Below are 12,728 nucleotides of genomic sequence, written 5' to 3' on the forward strand. Positions count from 1 at the left end.
CTCTAGTCAACCAACAAGCGGAAGGCAAACTGATTACTGCAACTGCTGCCCCTTGTATTGGAAATTATTTAAAATGAATGGCATTCTAGCTATGTCATACTTCAGGACGAATTTTACAGAAAGTACAAAAAAACAAACAAGTACCACTTTACTGACCTGTAGTAGTCTGCAGTAGGGCCAAGTGATCATCAAAACCAAGGGTTTACACCTATGATAAAGTATACTTACTATTATATAGTAAAACATTGTGGCATTTTTTCTTCCAGTTTGAATGTTAACACTGCATCCAAGTATAGCAACACAGAAAAAAATTGTAGTTTAACAATTTTGACTTTTCTGACTTTCCGTAGCTGAAGCGGAAGTCACAGTGCGAACAACAAACCATTTCGCGGGAAGAGTTCTCAGCTCACAGTCGAAGAAGCGCCGCCGCTGAAGTCACACAAAAATGAGTTTGTGGGTGGACAAGTACCGACCCACGTTGCTCGGCAAACTCGACTACCACAAAGAGCAAGCCTCTCAACTCAAGAACCTGGTGAGAGTGGCGAAAAGACTGGCACAAGTTTGGCCTGCTCTCGTTCAGTGGCTTAGCTGCTAAGCTAATTCCACACAGTCGGACGCTTTCTGTCGATTTTGAACCTGTTGATGTTATTGTTGTCGAACAGCGCCTCCATTTTTTATTTTTATTTTTTAATTATGACAACCCAACAAAATGGCGCCGCATTGCCAGATAAAGTCAAATTGATCGATACAATTCATAACTTTCCCAGTCCCAGGTGAAATTAAGAGTATTTCTTCACATGTATATGTAACAAGCACAAAAATGTTGTGTGTGATGTAGCAACCTGTACATTAGTGTTGTTTTTTGTTGACGTAATATTCAACATAAACCTTGTATGTGTTTTTTAGGTTCAATGTGGCGACTTCCCCCACTTGCTGGTGTATGGACCTTCGGGCGCGGGCAAGAAGACTCGCATCATGTGTCTGCTGAGGGAGCTCTACGGCGCCGGCGTGGAGAAACTTCGCATCGAGCACCAGACCATCGTGGTGAGAAGATCAGTCATCAATCAGTTATTATTATTATTTTTTAATCCAACAATGCAAGCTCACCTTTGTGGTTGTTCTTGTTTGTAGGCTCCCTCCAAGAAGAAGATTGAGATCAACACCATAGCCAGCAACTACCACTTGGAAGTTAACCCCAGGTAATCTGTTACTTTGACAGCATCTCACAAAAGTCATTACACTCAACACGTTTTTGTAAATATTTGGTTATCAATTTTCACGAGATAATATTGCTGAAAATAAGGGGCCGAGTTTTATTTGTGGGTTTGGGTGTTTTCTTGACTTCTGGTTGCCGTCTCTTGGCCTCCCAAGACTATAAGAATGTTCCCAACACCCTAAAACTGACACATTGATCGTTGTTCAGTGATGTAGGCAACCAAGACCGTGTGGTGATCCAGGAGTTGATCAAGACCATGGCTCAGTCTCAGCAGATCCAGTCCAGCACGCAGCGAGAGTTCAAACGTGAGCCTCTAACACATCACTCGCCTCCAGAAACGAGTCTGACACCACCTTCTGCCCGTTTGTTGGTCAGTGGTGCTGCTGACCGAGGTGGATCGCCTGACCAAAGACGCCCAGCATGCTTTGCGGCGCACCATGGAGAAGTACATGTCCACCTGCCGCCTGGTGCTCTGCTCCACCTCCACCTCCAAGGTCATCGGGCCCATACGCAGCCGCTGCCTGGCCATCCGCGTTGCCCTGCCCAGCACGGAGGAGGTAAGAGCACGGAGGTCGTCTGTCCTACGTGTGCTCTTTAGGGGATGCTGGGGACTTGAGGTGAATCGGTTTGGGTTTTCTTCTTCTCTTAAACGTGTTTTTCACCTCGTACCTCAGGTGTGTCATGTCCTCACGTCGGTATGCAAGAAAGAGGGTCTCCTCCTACCGCCCGAACTGGCCAAGCGGATTAGCGACAAGTCGGGGCGCAACCTCCGTAAAGCTCTGCTGATGTGCGAGGCCTGCAGGGTGCAGCAGTGAGTCACAAATGGTTGACCGTCTATGACTTAAGCCTGTTACTTTTCAATGACTTTATATTACAATTGTGTGTCTTACTTTGTGCTTGTCGCATGTCTACGACTTGTCAATCACTATTGAGAACTGACACGTTGCTTGTTGTTAGTTGACGTGACAACGGCCTCCTTCTACAGGTACCCCTTCTCGCCGGACCAGGATGTCACAGAACCCGACTGGGAGTTGTTCCTCCGAGAAACGGCCAACCTCATCGTTAGCCAGCAGACCCCACAAAGGTAGAAGGGCGCCACGGGTGCCAGACATATTCTTCAGATACACGAATATGTTGCCCCTAATGGTCTTTACTATTAAAACCAGCCATAAATATTTTATGTGATGAAATGCTGGCCACTGCTGCATTGGACTACTAAGTTGTAGTGAACTAGATTTGGCCACCGGGGGGCACTAGAAACACAAATCTTTGTTGTAAGTCAACAATTCAAAGTTCAACACTCATCTCGTTTGGACCAGATTGTTGGAGGTCCGAGGTCGTTTGTACGAGCTGCTGACTCACTGCATCCCCGCTGACATCATCATGAAGGCAAGTACTACACACAGAACAAAAAAAAGATTGTTAAATCAGGGTGTATAATATGTAATACTTTTTTTTTTCTTCCCACGCAGGGTTTGGTGCAGGAGCTTCTGAACAACTGCGACGGGCACCTGAAGCCGGAGGTAGCGCACATTGCGGCGTACTACGAGCACCGGCTGCAGCTGGGCAACAAAGCCATTTACCACCTGGAGGCCTTCACCGCCAAGTTCATGGCCATCTATAAGAAATTCATGGAGGACGGACTGGACGCCATGATGTTCTGACAGTGGACACTCTAACACGCGCAGTTGCACACGCTAACATTAAAAGTACTTGTTGATATTGACATTGTTTGGACATTTATTTACTTGAAACAATTACACCACATTCACCAATGTTTATTAGTTACAGTACGCTAGGCTATGCTAATCACACTTCCTCCAAGTAATCAATCTGGTAGAGTTGGCTGTGTAGATCCTTATGTTGTTTGTTGGAATAAAACTGCAGGTGAGGGACCTTGATAATGAACGCCAGTTCATATGAACGGAAACCAAAAAGTAATAGTTATTTGTAACGTTGCATTTAACAGTCATTGCTATTGGCAGTACTTCATAAAATATTTTTTCCTGAAAAAAATACTTATGAAAAATAAACATGTGAAAAATGCAGGAAAAAAAAAATCTTTAAAATATTTATTTTCCTTGACAAAATAATTTTTTTTCCTGAAATGAAAAAAAAATCCAGACAAATGTCATATTATAAAACTATTTGTTTTCTTGAAATAAATTGCACAATTAAAATAAATAAATACTACTACTGAATATTTTATTTTTCAATAAAAGAAACATGGATGCTGATAATTTTCTCAAAAAATATGTATTCACATATCTGTTGTTCGTAATAAAATACAAACTTTTTGGGGTAGTTAGGCAGGGGTGTATGGAAAAATCGATTTTACGTGCTGAATAACATGCATCAATGTAAAAATAAAAGAATAAATCGCAGTCATTGTAACTATAGTGTGTCTACCTCTTTAAAAAAAAAATACACACCATTTTAGACAGCTACAAGTTCTGGTTGCATGAAATTTCCACGACGGAAAAGCTTCTCTTTTTGCATTAGTTTTAAATGGCTTACCTTAACTAGAATTCTGCGTCGCATTGGACCCAAATGTATCCTGGTTATTGTGCATCTTGCTGCTCGGATTTTGACGTAGCTAATAATGCTATCTGATATAAATCCACACGACTACGAACTTTTCAAGTCTTCTTCTACTTCCTTTTGACGGTTGTCAATTACGTTTGGCGCATTAGCGCCCCCCTTTTATAGTATAGATATATACGGCGATGAGAAGGCCACCGACGGTAATGCATGACTTTTCCTTTTTGATTGACGGGTTCTTTCTTTTGGTACTTTGCCGCCACCCTATTCAACTGAATGCAAGCACGCAGCAGTAACTAAAGCGTACAAAGACAAAAACATATTTTTTAAAATCGAATCGGGGCTTGAATGAATCATTACATCCCTACTGTTAAGTGGTACAAATTAGTCATTATTTCAGTACCGTGCAGTATTTTTCAGGTCTAGTGCATGTAACTGCAGGTTAGTGACATTTTCATCACACCAATTTAGGGTACCAAAAAGTGGTACAGATGAGTTACTTTCATACCCTGGAGAAAATAAAGGCTATCAAAGTAGTGCTTGGTGGAAACAGGCTTAATTAAGCACAACACTGACAAGTGCATGAAAACGCAACGAGAAGATTACAATCAACATTTGCTCACAATAATAAGTTACAAAAAAAACAAATTCAAGTGCTTCTAGAATCTTCTAAATGCAGAGATGTCAACCATCAGTAAGCATCTTTACTTCTCCTGGAGGCGTAGTAGACAACAAGGCCCAGCGTGATTAGCACGGCCGAGCCCACCAGCGTCAGGAAGCCCACCACGGGCCGCTTGACCAGAACCTGACAACCGGGGCAGGGTCGGGCGGCGCCGGGGCACCGCTGGGCGGGCGCCCCCTGCACGGGGAAGCCGTTGTTGCGGATGATGTTGCGATAGTTGGCCAGCGACGCCTTCACGACCGCCTCCTCGTGCACGTGGCCGTACAAGCCGAAGCCCGGGTCGCGCTGGTCGCTCAGGGCGTACGCAAAGTAGCCTTTCAGGTTCACGCCGTCCAAGGTGAACGCTGCCAGCAAAGTTATTCCACATTAGTCGTCAAATATTTGTAACAGATGCTGAATGTCTCGCAAAAACAGTTAAGTTGCCATGTTAATGTCAAAACAACATATTGCATATTCAGCAATTTACCTCTATGATGCTTTATTTTTACACATTAACGGCCCAATTTATCTACAAAAAATTATTATTTTTTTGCTGGCGACTCATAAAAAAAAAGGCTGAATATCTCATATCTTGAAAAACTCACAAGTCAGGTTATTTGTATCTCATTTTTAAAATAAAAAAATATTATATTTTGCCATATAGACAGCTAATTTTGCCGTAAAAAAGACGTTTCCTGTTGTCTGTCTGGAGAAATGAAGATAAACTAGTGAGTCACATGCTTACATACAGAGTTCAGCGACTTTGACGTGTTTGTGTTTGCATTGACGGCCAGTGACCTCAGGTCCGTGTAATCATTAGACGGTCGCCGACGTCACCTTTGAGTGCCTCGTTGATATAGTTGTACACGTAGAAGACCCTCAGGCTATCCTTGAAGCGGGCCGGGTCCTCCTGCACGCCGTTGGCCATCACGTAGACGGGCACGCGCGGGTAGTGCTCCTTCACCTGCAATTTCGTCAAGCATGAAACCTCATTGCCGTTGCAAAAATCGCCAAAATTCAAAATGGTTCAGCGGCGTCCGCCTCACCCAGTTGAGCGCTTTCCTCAGGCCCCACGGTACCACGGGCCGCGGCGACATGATCCACGTGGTGTCGATCATGTGCTGGACCTCCAGCTTGGACGTGTACGTGTACCTGCGAACGCGCCACAAGGTCAGCAGATGGTGCGCGTGGGCCACGTGGCATTGTGCGTTCGCTCTTACGGGTCCTGCTTGGCGTGCGTCACCAGTTCGGTGCTAAAGTGGCTGATGGCAAAAAAGTCATACGTGCCCTTCACTAGCTGCCGATCTTCCTCGTTGAACACCGGAAGTCTGCAATGCAAACAAACACAATGTCCAAAATTTGCGTTTGTCTGTTCGTCTAGTATACAATCATGAGATTGTCTTTAAAATAGTCCTGGAATATAAAAAAAATAAAATACGCCTCTTCGAAAATGGCGGACTTCCTGTGTCTTTTCATCGCTTCTTGAAACATTTTTGTGTGTGTGTGTGTGGGTCTGCTCATGATAGACATGTCTACCAAATTTCACATTGCCAAATGAAACTGGCTTTAGTGAGTTGAGTTTTCTTTAAAAAAAAAACAAAACAAGCTAAAAAACAAAACCGAACCCTTCTGTAAGCAGTGAATTTTGATTTGCATAGAACATGTACTCCAGAGAGTTGAGCTGTCGCAGCCAGCTCCTCATTCCCAGAGGATAATCTCCGCTGCCAAAGATCGGCTCGGCGAACCATCCCACCCGGAAGTCCAGAACCCTCTTGGCTGGTTCTACATCCTCGCGGCTGAACGAGAAGGCCGGTTCCACCCAGTCCATGTGCAGGGCCAGAGACACCTGAAAACAACACGCGGGTGAAGAGTGGAACGTGTCAGGCCTAGATGGGCACTCCAAAAGCAGTTGGGTCAAAAATAACCAAAATTGGATCAAAAATTGACCAACTAAACGTTTTGGGTTATAAAAATAACCCAAATTAGGTCAAGAACGGACCAAGTCAACTTTTCGAGTTATAAAAATAACCCAAATTGGGTCAAAAAGGGACCAACTCAACTTTTGGGTTATGGAAATAACCCAAATTGGTAAAAAAAAAAAAAAAGAGACCAACTAAACTTTTTGAGTTATAAAAATAACCCAAATTGGGTCAAAAAAGGACCAACTCAGCATTGAGTCAAATAAATAACCACAAAACAAACAAAAATTGGGTTACTTTCTCGTTTTTTAATTTAATTTTACCCAACATTTAGGATTAAATAACTCAAAAAGTTAGGCGAGTTCATTTTTGACCATATTCAATTGAGTTATTCAATCAAGTCTAACAAATGAACCACAAAACAACCCAACATTTGGGTTGCTTTGTGGGTTCTTAATTTAATTTGACCAAAGGTTTTGGATTAAATAACTCAAAAAGTTGGGTCAGTTCATTTTTTGACCCAATTCAATTGGGTTATTCAATGAACCCAAAAAGTTGGTAGCGAAAAAAACCCACAAAAATCCCCAAAATGATGTTGCTTTCCGGATTATTAATTTAATTTCTTTAATAACTAAAAAATATGGTTCGGTCCATTTTTGACCCAATTTGGGTCATTTTTGACCCAATCGAGAGGGGCACCCACCTGACCACCCTGAGCGGGCCTGAAGTCTCGGTCGTAGGCGTGCCAGGCGAGCGCGTGAGCTCGCAGCATCTGATGAGCTTCCTGGTAGCTCACCATCTCGTCGTTGGGCTCGTTGAGCGTAATCCACATCTTCACGTGCTCGCCCAGCTCGCGGAAGCACAGCCGCGCGTAGTCGGCAAAAAATTCCGGAGTTTCCCTGAACGCAACGCAGTACGCTCCATCAACCGATATCCTTATCTGAAGTCATGCGCCGAAAGTCGGGACGGGACGACGTCGGGCACCTGCTGAGCCACCGCTTGGCGCAGTCGAGAGGCGGCGGCAGACTGCTGCGTGGGCGCGTGTGGTGCCACAGGGTGACCACCGGCGTGACGTTGGCGCGCAGCAGCTGGCGGCTGAAGCAGCGGTAGTAAGCCAGCAGGGTGGCGTTGGGCCGTGCCACGTCGCCCGCCGGAACCAGCGCAGACCAGTTAAGGGAGAAGTGGAAGTGGCTCACGCCCACCGCCTGGATTTCATCCACCTGCCACAACAAACATTTCACTTGTACTTGTACTTGAGCCGGTCAGAACTCGAATCGAGTCATCCCAAACACGTGACGGGTGCGAGTCACCTGCTGTCTGATGCTAACGTAGTCGGCGCAGTGCGCGCGGCGTTGTGTCGGTGGCGCTACGAGACCCTCCAGTCGGGTCAGCTCGCCATTGTCCGTGTTCCACACGTACACGTTGGGGTCCGCAAACTGACTGGGAGAGCTTTCCACCTGACCCACAAACGCAGCAAGAGCACACGTGCGTGTAAATACTACATTAATGGAAGTACTTGAACAAAAACTGCACATTTTACAGTAATGGTGTTTTGTTGTGGTAAAAATTGCTGGGGACGGGGACGGAGCCCTGGCGCCAAAAGATGGCGGACAGACACTTTTTATACTAGACAGGCCTCGAAATCAAGCTCCTCCTCCTCCTTTTATATTACACAGGGGTTTGACTTTGACTAGATGCAAACTACTTTGACAGAAAACAGTACATTTTGTAATTAAATGCTATATTTTGTTTTCATAAAACATGATTAAAAACACTATGTTTTGCTATCTTGCCAAACAAAACCAACAAAAGTCCATGTTCAACATTGATTCCCTAAATGATGAGGATGAAGCTTTAAGTTGGCCACTGACCTGGATGGAATTGGCGGAGACCCCCCAAGCAAAGTCGCACGGGAAAACTCCTTGAGCAGGACGGTTCTCCGGAAGTTCCGGGAAACCGTTTTTCTGGATCACATTTCTATTGACAATGGCTAACATCAGTGCTAATGCTAACGACAACACAACAAATGTCACTTAGAACACAAACGCGACACACAGCCTGCGTCCAAATTCTCAAGGCGGGCTCCGCCGAAGGCCGAAGTTGTCGGCGGCATGACGTCACCCGCGGCGCCAACTCGACAGCACGCACGGATTTACACATGAACGGAGCGTCGGTCAATGCGCTACCGGCAAGCAGCGTTGACAATCCTTTTATATATAAATCTGTCGAGTCGTGCCGAAGTGCCGTCATGCCGCCGACAACTTCGGACTTCGGAGGACACAGTACGGGCAATACGGGAAGCGTAACGAGTACGAATAAGTATTCCACATTTGAGACGAGAGCGTACAAAGTAACTGAACAAAAGTGAATCATGAACTAGATGTGAATGTTTAATGAGATGTCGCGCTTGACTAAAGGCAACAACGACAACTTCCTCTACTGACTCGGCACACCTGGTAGGTGAAAGGTCACGTGCTGGCTTACTTGTAAAAGATGGCCGAGGTCTTGGGCTCCCGCGTCATGTCGGACGTGAGGAAATCGACGTAGTAAAGCCCGCGCCGGATGCCGTACTCGCGGTGCCATTCGAAGGCGTCCATCAGGGACCAGGCCGTGTAGCCCACCACCTTCACGCCGTCCGTGACGACGGCTGCGCGCGAGCCGCCACATGATCGTGATCAGCGACACGTGCAAGGCGTCCGCGCGTGCGCCGGCAGGCCGGCACTCACATTTGAGAGCTTCCGCGATGAAGCGCTTCAAGTAGTACATGTGCTTGGGATCTTCGGTCTTTGTGCTGCTCGACACGTACCTGGAAACACGCGTGGGACACGTGACATCGCCACCTTTAACGACCTCAATATTACTCGATTACTTTGCCATTACTTAACTATTGCTCTACTACATCACTTCAATTGTTACTGTTCTACTATTTTTTTTCCAGGTAATGGATGGATGAATGACTTAATACTCAATTACTCTTTCATTAATCAATTACAGTATTGCAATACTACTCATTTGCTGCTACTATATTACTCCACCGTCAGCAATTGTAATTTCTACTACTTTGCTATCACGCTGTTTAACGATTACTTTATTATTTTAATTATTAATCCACTGTTTTAAATATTGCCCAGTCCGTGACGATTACTTGAACAGTTACCTGATTATTTTAAAGGTCACCTGATTACTTTAACTATTGCTTCAAAACCGTAACTATTTTATCTTATTTGAACTATTCCTCTACTGCTTTGAATACTCTACGACAGTATTCCTTTAATAATTACTTAAGTACTTTGACTATGGCCTGATGCTTAAATATTACTCCATTACATAATTATTTTAACTACTGTCCCAATTTGCAAGTATGACTTTATTAATGTAACTATTACATCATGACATTAACTCACACTGTTACTTTAAGTACTGGCCAAATCCTTAACTATTACTCAGTTACTTTATTACTTTAACTATTCTATTTTTTAACTATGACTCAATCTAAAACTTTTACCTTTACAGTATTACATTTGCTCTATTATTTAACTGTTACTCTATTACTTTGACAAACACTCCATTACTTTACCTATTACTCTATTATTCATGTAAACTATTGCCCTAATCCTTAACTATTACTTTACTTTTACTTCATTACTTCGATTTTTCAATCCCTATTACTGTCTTTTGCCCCTTTCCTTAACAAGTACTCTCATCAACTATTAAAATATTACCCAGATCCTTAATCATGAATTACTTTTCCTATTACTTCATACGTTTCATTATCACACTACAACTTTAATTTACTTTGGTATGTTACCGATTACTTCCTCACTTATCATGACTCTATTGCTTCAAATTTTGCCCAAGTCTATTACTTTAACTACTCTGTAAGTTAAAGTATTACCAGAGTCACACAAAAAGAAGAAGAAGACGACATCAGAGGTCAAAGGTGGAGTACAGTTACCATCCGCTCTGCACTACGAAGATGTCGGGCCGGTCGTACTCGGCGCTGACCCAGTAGAGGAGCATGCGCAGGTCCAAGTCCTCCTGCTGGCCGAACTTGAGGCTATCGTTGATGAGCTGGAAGCTGAGGGTGGCGCCGTGAGACAGCGCGAAGAAGTCGGCCGCGCCCCGGATGCGCCGGCGCTCCTCCACGCCCAACGCCGGCAGGCGGGCGCCCAGGCGGGCCCTCATGCAGGCCGGGTAGTCGCCGTCGCCGAACAGCGGGCCGGCGAACCAGCCCAGCACGTGCTCCAGCGAGCACTGGCACTCGCGCAGGCTCTCCACGCGCGTCCGGCTCGGACTCACCCAGTGGGACGCCAGCGCCATCGACACGCGTCCGCCTTGACGCTGCCGGTAGTCGCGGTCGTACGTGTGCCAGGCCGCCGCGTGAGCCTGCGTTACGCAAACAATCCATTCAATAAGACAGCAACAAGCATTTCAAACTCTATCCTAATAGTCACAGTCGGCCTACAGTGTTGTTTACTGGAAACAATGTTATTCTTTGCTGACATCTTGTTTCAATTCAAGTCAGATTGGGATTTCAAATTAGGGTTTCAAATGAGGTTTTCAGGATTATAAGAAAAAAACTAAATTAGGGTTTCAAACTGGGCTTTCAAGTCTAGGTTAGCATTTCAAGACGGGTATACAAAGTTTTAAGATTATGGTTTCAAGCCTGGGTTAGGGTTTCAAATTAGGGGATTAAATCTGGGTTAAGGTTTCAAAGATGTAAATTAAGATTTCAAATTAGAGTTTTAAGACTAAAATGGGGTTTCAAAGATGGGCTAGGATTTCAAATTAGGGTTGAAAATCTTGGGTGTGGTTAAGATTGGGGTTTCAAGCCTGAGTTGGGGTTTCAAAGTAGGGCAAATTAGGATTAGCGTTTAGAAGTAGAGTTGGAAGAATGGGTTGAGGGTTTCAAGTTAGGGTTTCGAGACTGTGTTAAGGTCTGAAGATTGAGTTATGATTTTAAAACATTTTGGCGGTTCAGGCTTCATACCGGGTTTCATGTTTTAAATTGAGGGTTTCAAGTCTGCGTTATGTAGGGTGTCAATTTATGGGTTTTAAAATATAGTTTCAAATTAGGGTTTCAAACCTGGATTACGGTTTCAAGACGATTCCATTTGGATTTCAATTCTATGCATAGAATTCAAACCATGGTTTGAAGCCCGGTTTCAACACAAGGTTAGGGTTTCAAGACCGGGTTAACTTGGACTTCAAGAAAGGCTAAGGTGCCGAATAAAAGTTTTCCCGTCTGACCTTGAGGAGCACATGCCCTACTCTGAAGGGCAGGTCGGGGTCGCCCTTGACACCAGGCGCGACCATCCCGGTGCCATATCCGTGTCGGGCCACCACGAACGGGTTGTCGATTGTGATCCACCATCGCACGTGGTCGCCGAACGCCCGGAAACAGAAGTCGGCGTAGTCCCGGAACACCTCCACCATGTCCGGGTTGCTCCATCCGCCCAGACGCCGCTGCAGCGCGTCGGGCAGGTCCCAGTGGTACAGGGTCACCACCGGCTCCACGCGGGCCTCCTTGAGGCGGGCCAGCAGGCCGCGGTAGTAGCGCACGCCCGCTTCGTTGAGGCTCCCGCGGGTGCCGTTGGGGAAGATGCGCGGCCACGACAGCGAGAAGCGGTAGTGGCTGACGCCCAGCTGGCGGATGGCGCGCACGTCGGCCGCCGCGTTGTGGTAGCTGTCGCTGCCCACGTCGCCCGTCGCCATGCGGGTGCCGCCCCGCGTGAACGTGTCCCAGATGGACGGACCCTTGCCGTCCTTGTCGAACGCGCCCTCCACCTGGTAGGCGGCCGTGCCCACCGCCCACATGAAAGCCGGCGGGAAGGTGCCGTGCAGGAAGGCCCCGTCGCCCGGATAGGGCAGCTTGTTGAAGCGCGCCCACGTCCGCAGGCCCGCGCCCGGCTTGGCGGAGGCGCGCGCCGGCCAGGCGGCGAGCCAGGCGGCCAGGAGCGCCCAGCGGCAGATGGCGACTCTCGGGGCCGAGCTGCGGTGCGTCATGCCCGGGGACGCTTTGACGTTTGAGTCAGAGGAGGCGGCCGGTTGAGGGGCTCCGCTCGGTCGGTCAATCATTTGCAGAGCAGCTGACGAAGAGGACGGAAAGTGTCCAGCAGCACAGGAAGTGCCAGGTGAAGCTGTTATAATTATTATTACGGAATTATTCAAATTTGGTGTGCCACAGGTGGCGTTGTGAGCCTTAATCACGCCATAAGCGCATTTCCGTCGATGGTGGGAGTCGTTTCGGTTGTCAGTCATAAGCAAATTTACAGCTTTGCCATTTATGGCTGATTGGTGGCAAGTGGGGGCAAACATCTGCGGCGCCATGGTCATACTTCCAACGTCCTTGTCGACCAGCGTCTGGTTGCCAAGTAACGACAGCCCCTTC

The 12,728-nt window shown here is 46.3% G+C and overlaps 2 protein-coding genes across 4 annotated transcripts; one reads left to right on the forward strand and one right to left on the reverse strand.

Annotated features, from left to right (window-relative positions):
• The first annotated feature begins 383 nt into the window (after positions 1–383).
• Positions 384–2,942, forward strand: rfc3 (replication factor C (activator 1) 3). Its single transcript, XM_077547329.1, has 9 exons — positions 384–532; positions 907–1,044; positions 1,132–1,199; positions 1,424–1,521; positions 1,592–1,773; positions 1,891–2,027; positions 2,202–2,300; positions 2,536–2,605; positions 2,689–2,942. Exons 1-9 carry the CDS (start codon positions 446–448, stop codon positions 2,878–2,880), a joined length of 1,071 nt encoding a protein of 356 aa, XP_077403455.1. The 5' UTR covers positions 384–445; the 3' UTR covers positions 2,881–2,942.
• kl (klotho) lies at positions 385–12,534 on the reverse strand. 3 transcript variants are annotated; one of them, XR_013288677.1, is made up of 16 exons: positions 11,588–12,508; positions 10,293–10,723; positions 9,064–9,143; positions 8,822–8,984; positions 8,209–8,314; positions 7,648–7,794; positions 7,322–7,557; positions 7,041–7,236; positions 6,086–6,264; positions 5,639–5,746; positions 5,465–5,570; positions 5,256–5,382; positions 3,734–4,783; positions 2,107–2,612; positions 1,108–2,012; positions 385–1,017 (listed from the first exon to the last, which is right to left on the reverse strand). XR_013288677.1 is itself a non-coding variant. In XM_077547317.1 (13 exons), the coding sequence occupies exons 1-13, from the start codon at positions 12,413–12,415 to the stop codon at positions 4,449–4,451; spliced, it is 3,042 nt and encodes a 1,013-aa protein (XP_077403443.1). In that variant the 5' UTR covers positions 12,416–12,508; the 3' UTR covers positions 2,979–4,448. The 3 variants fall into 3 exon arrangements, 2 of the variants coding, with proteins under 2 accessions (XP_077403443.1, XP_077403444.1); XM_077547317.1 differs by lacking the exons at positions 385–1,017; positions 1,108–2,012; positions 2,107–2,612 and having other exon boundaries at positions 2,979–4,783; XM_077547318.1 differs by lacking the exons at positions 385–1,017; positions 1,108–2,012; positions 2,107–2,612; ... (1 more) ...; positions 5,256–5,382; positions 5,465–5,570 and having other exon boundaries at positions 5,680–6,010; positions 6,052–6,264; positions 11,588–12,534.
• Positions 12,535–12,728: the final 194 nt, after the last annotated feature.

This window comes from Vanacampus margaritifer, chromosome 16, assembly GCF_051991255.1.
Source record: "Vanacampus margaritifer isolate UIUO_Vmar chromosome 16, RoL_Vmar_1.0, whole genome shotgun sequence".
NCBI classification, from domain to species: domain Eukaryota; kingdom Metazoa; phylum Chordata; class Actinopteri; order Syngnathiformes; family Syngnathidae; genus Vanacampus; species Vanacampus margaritifer.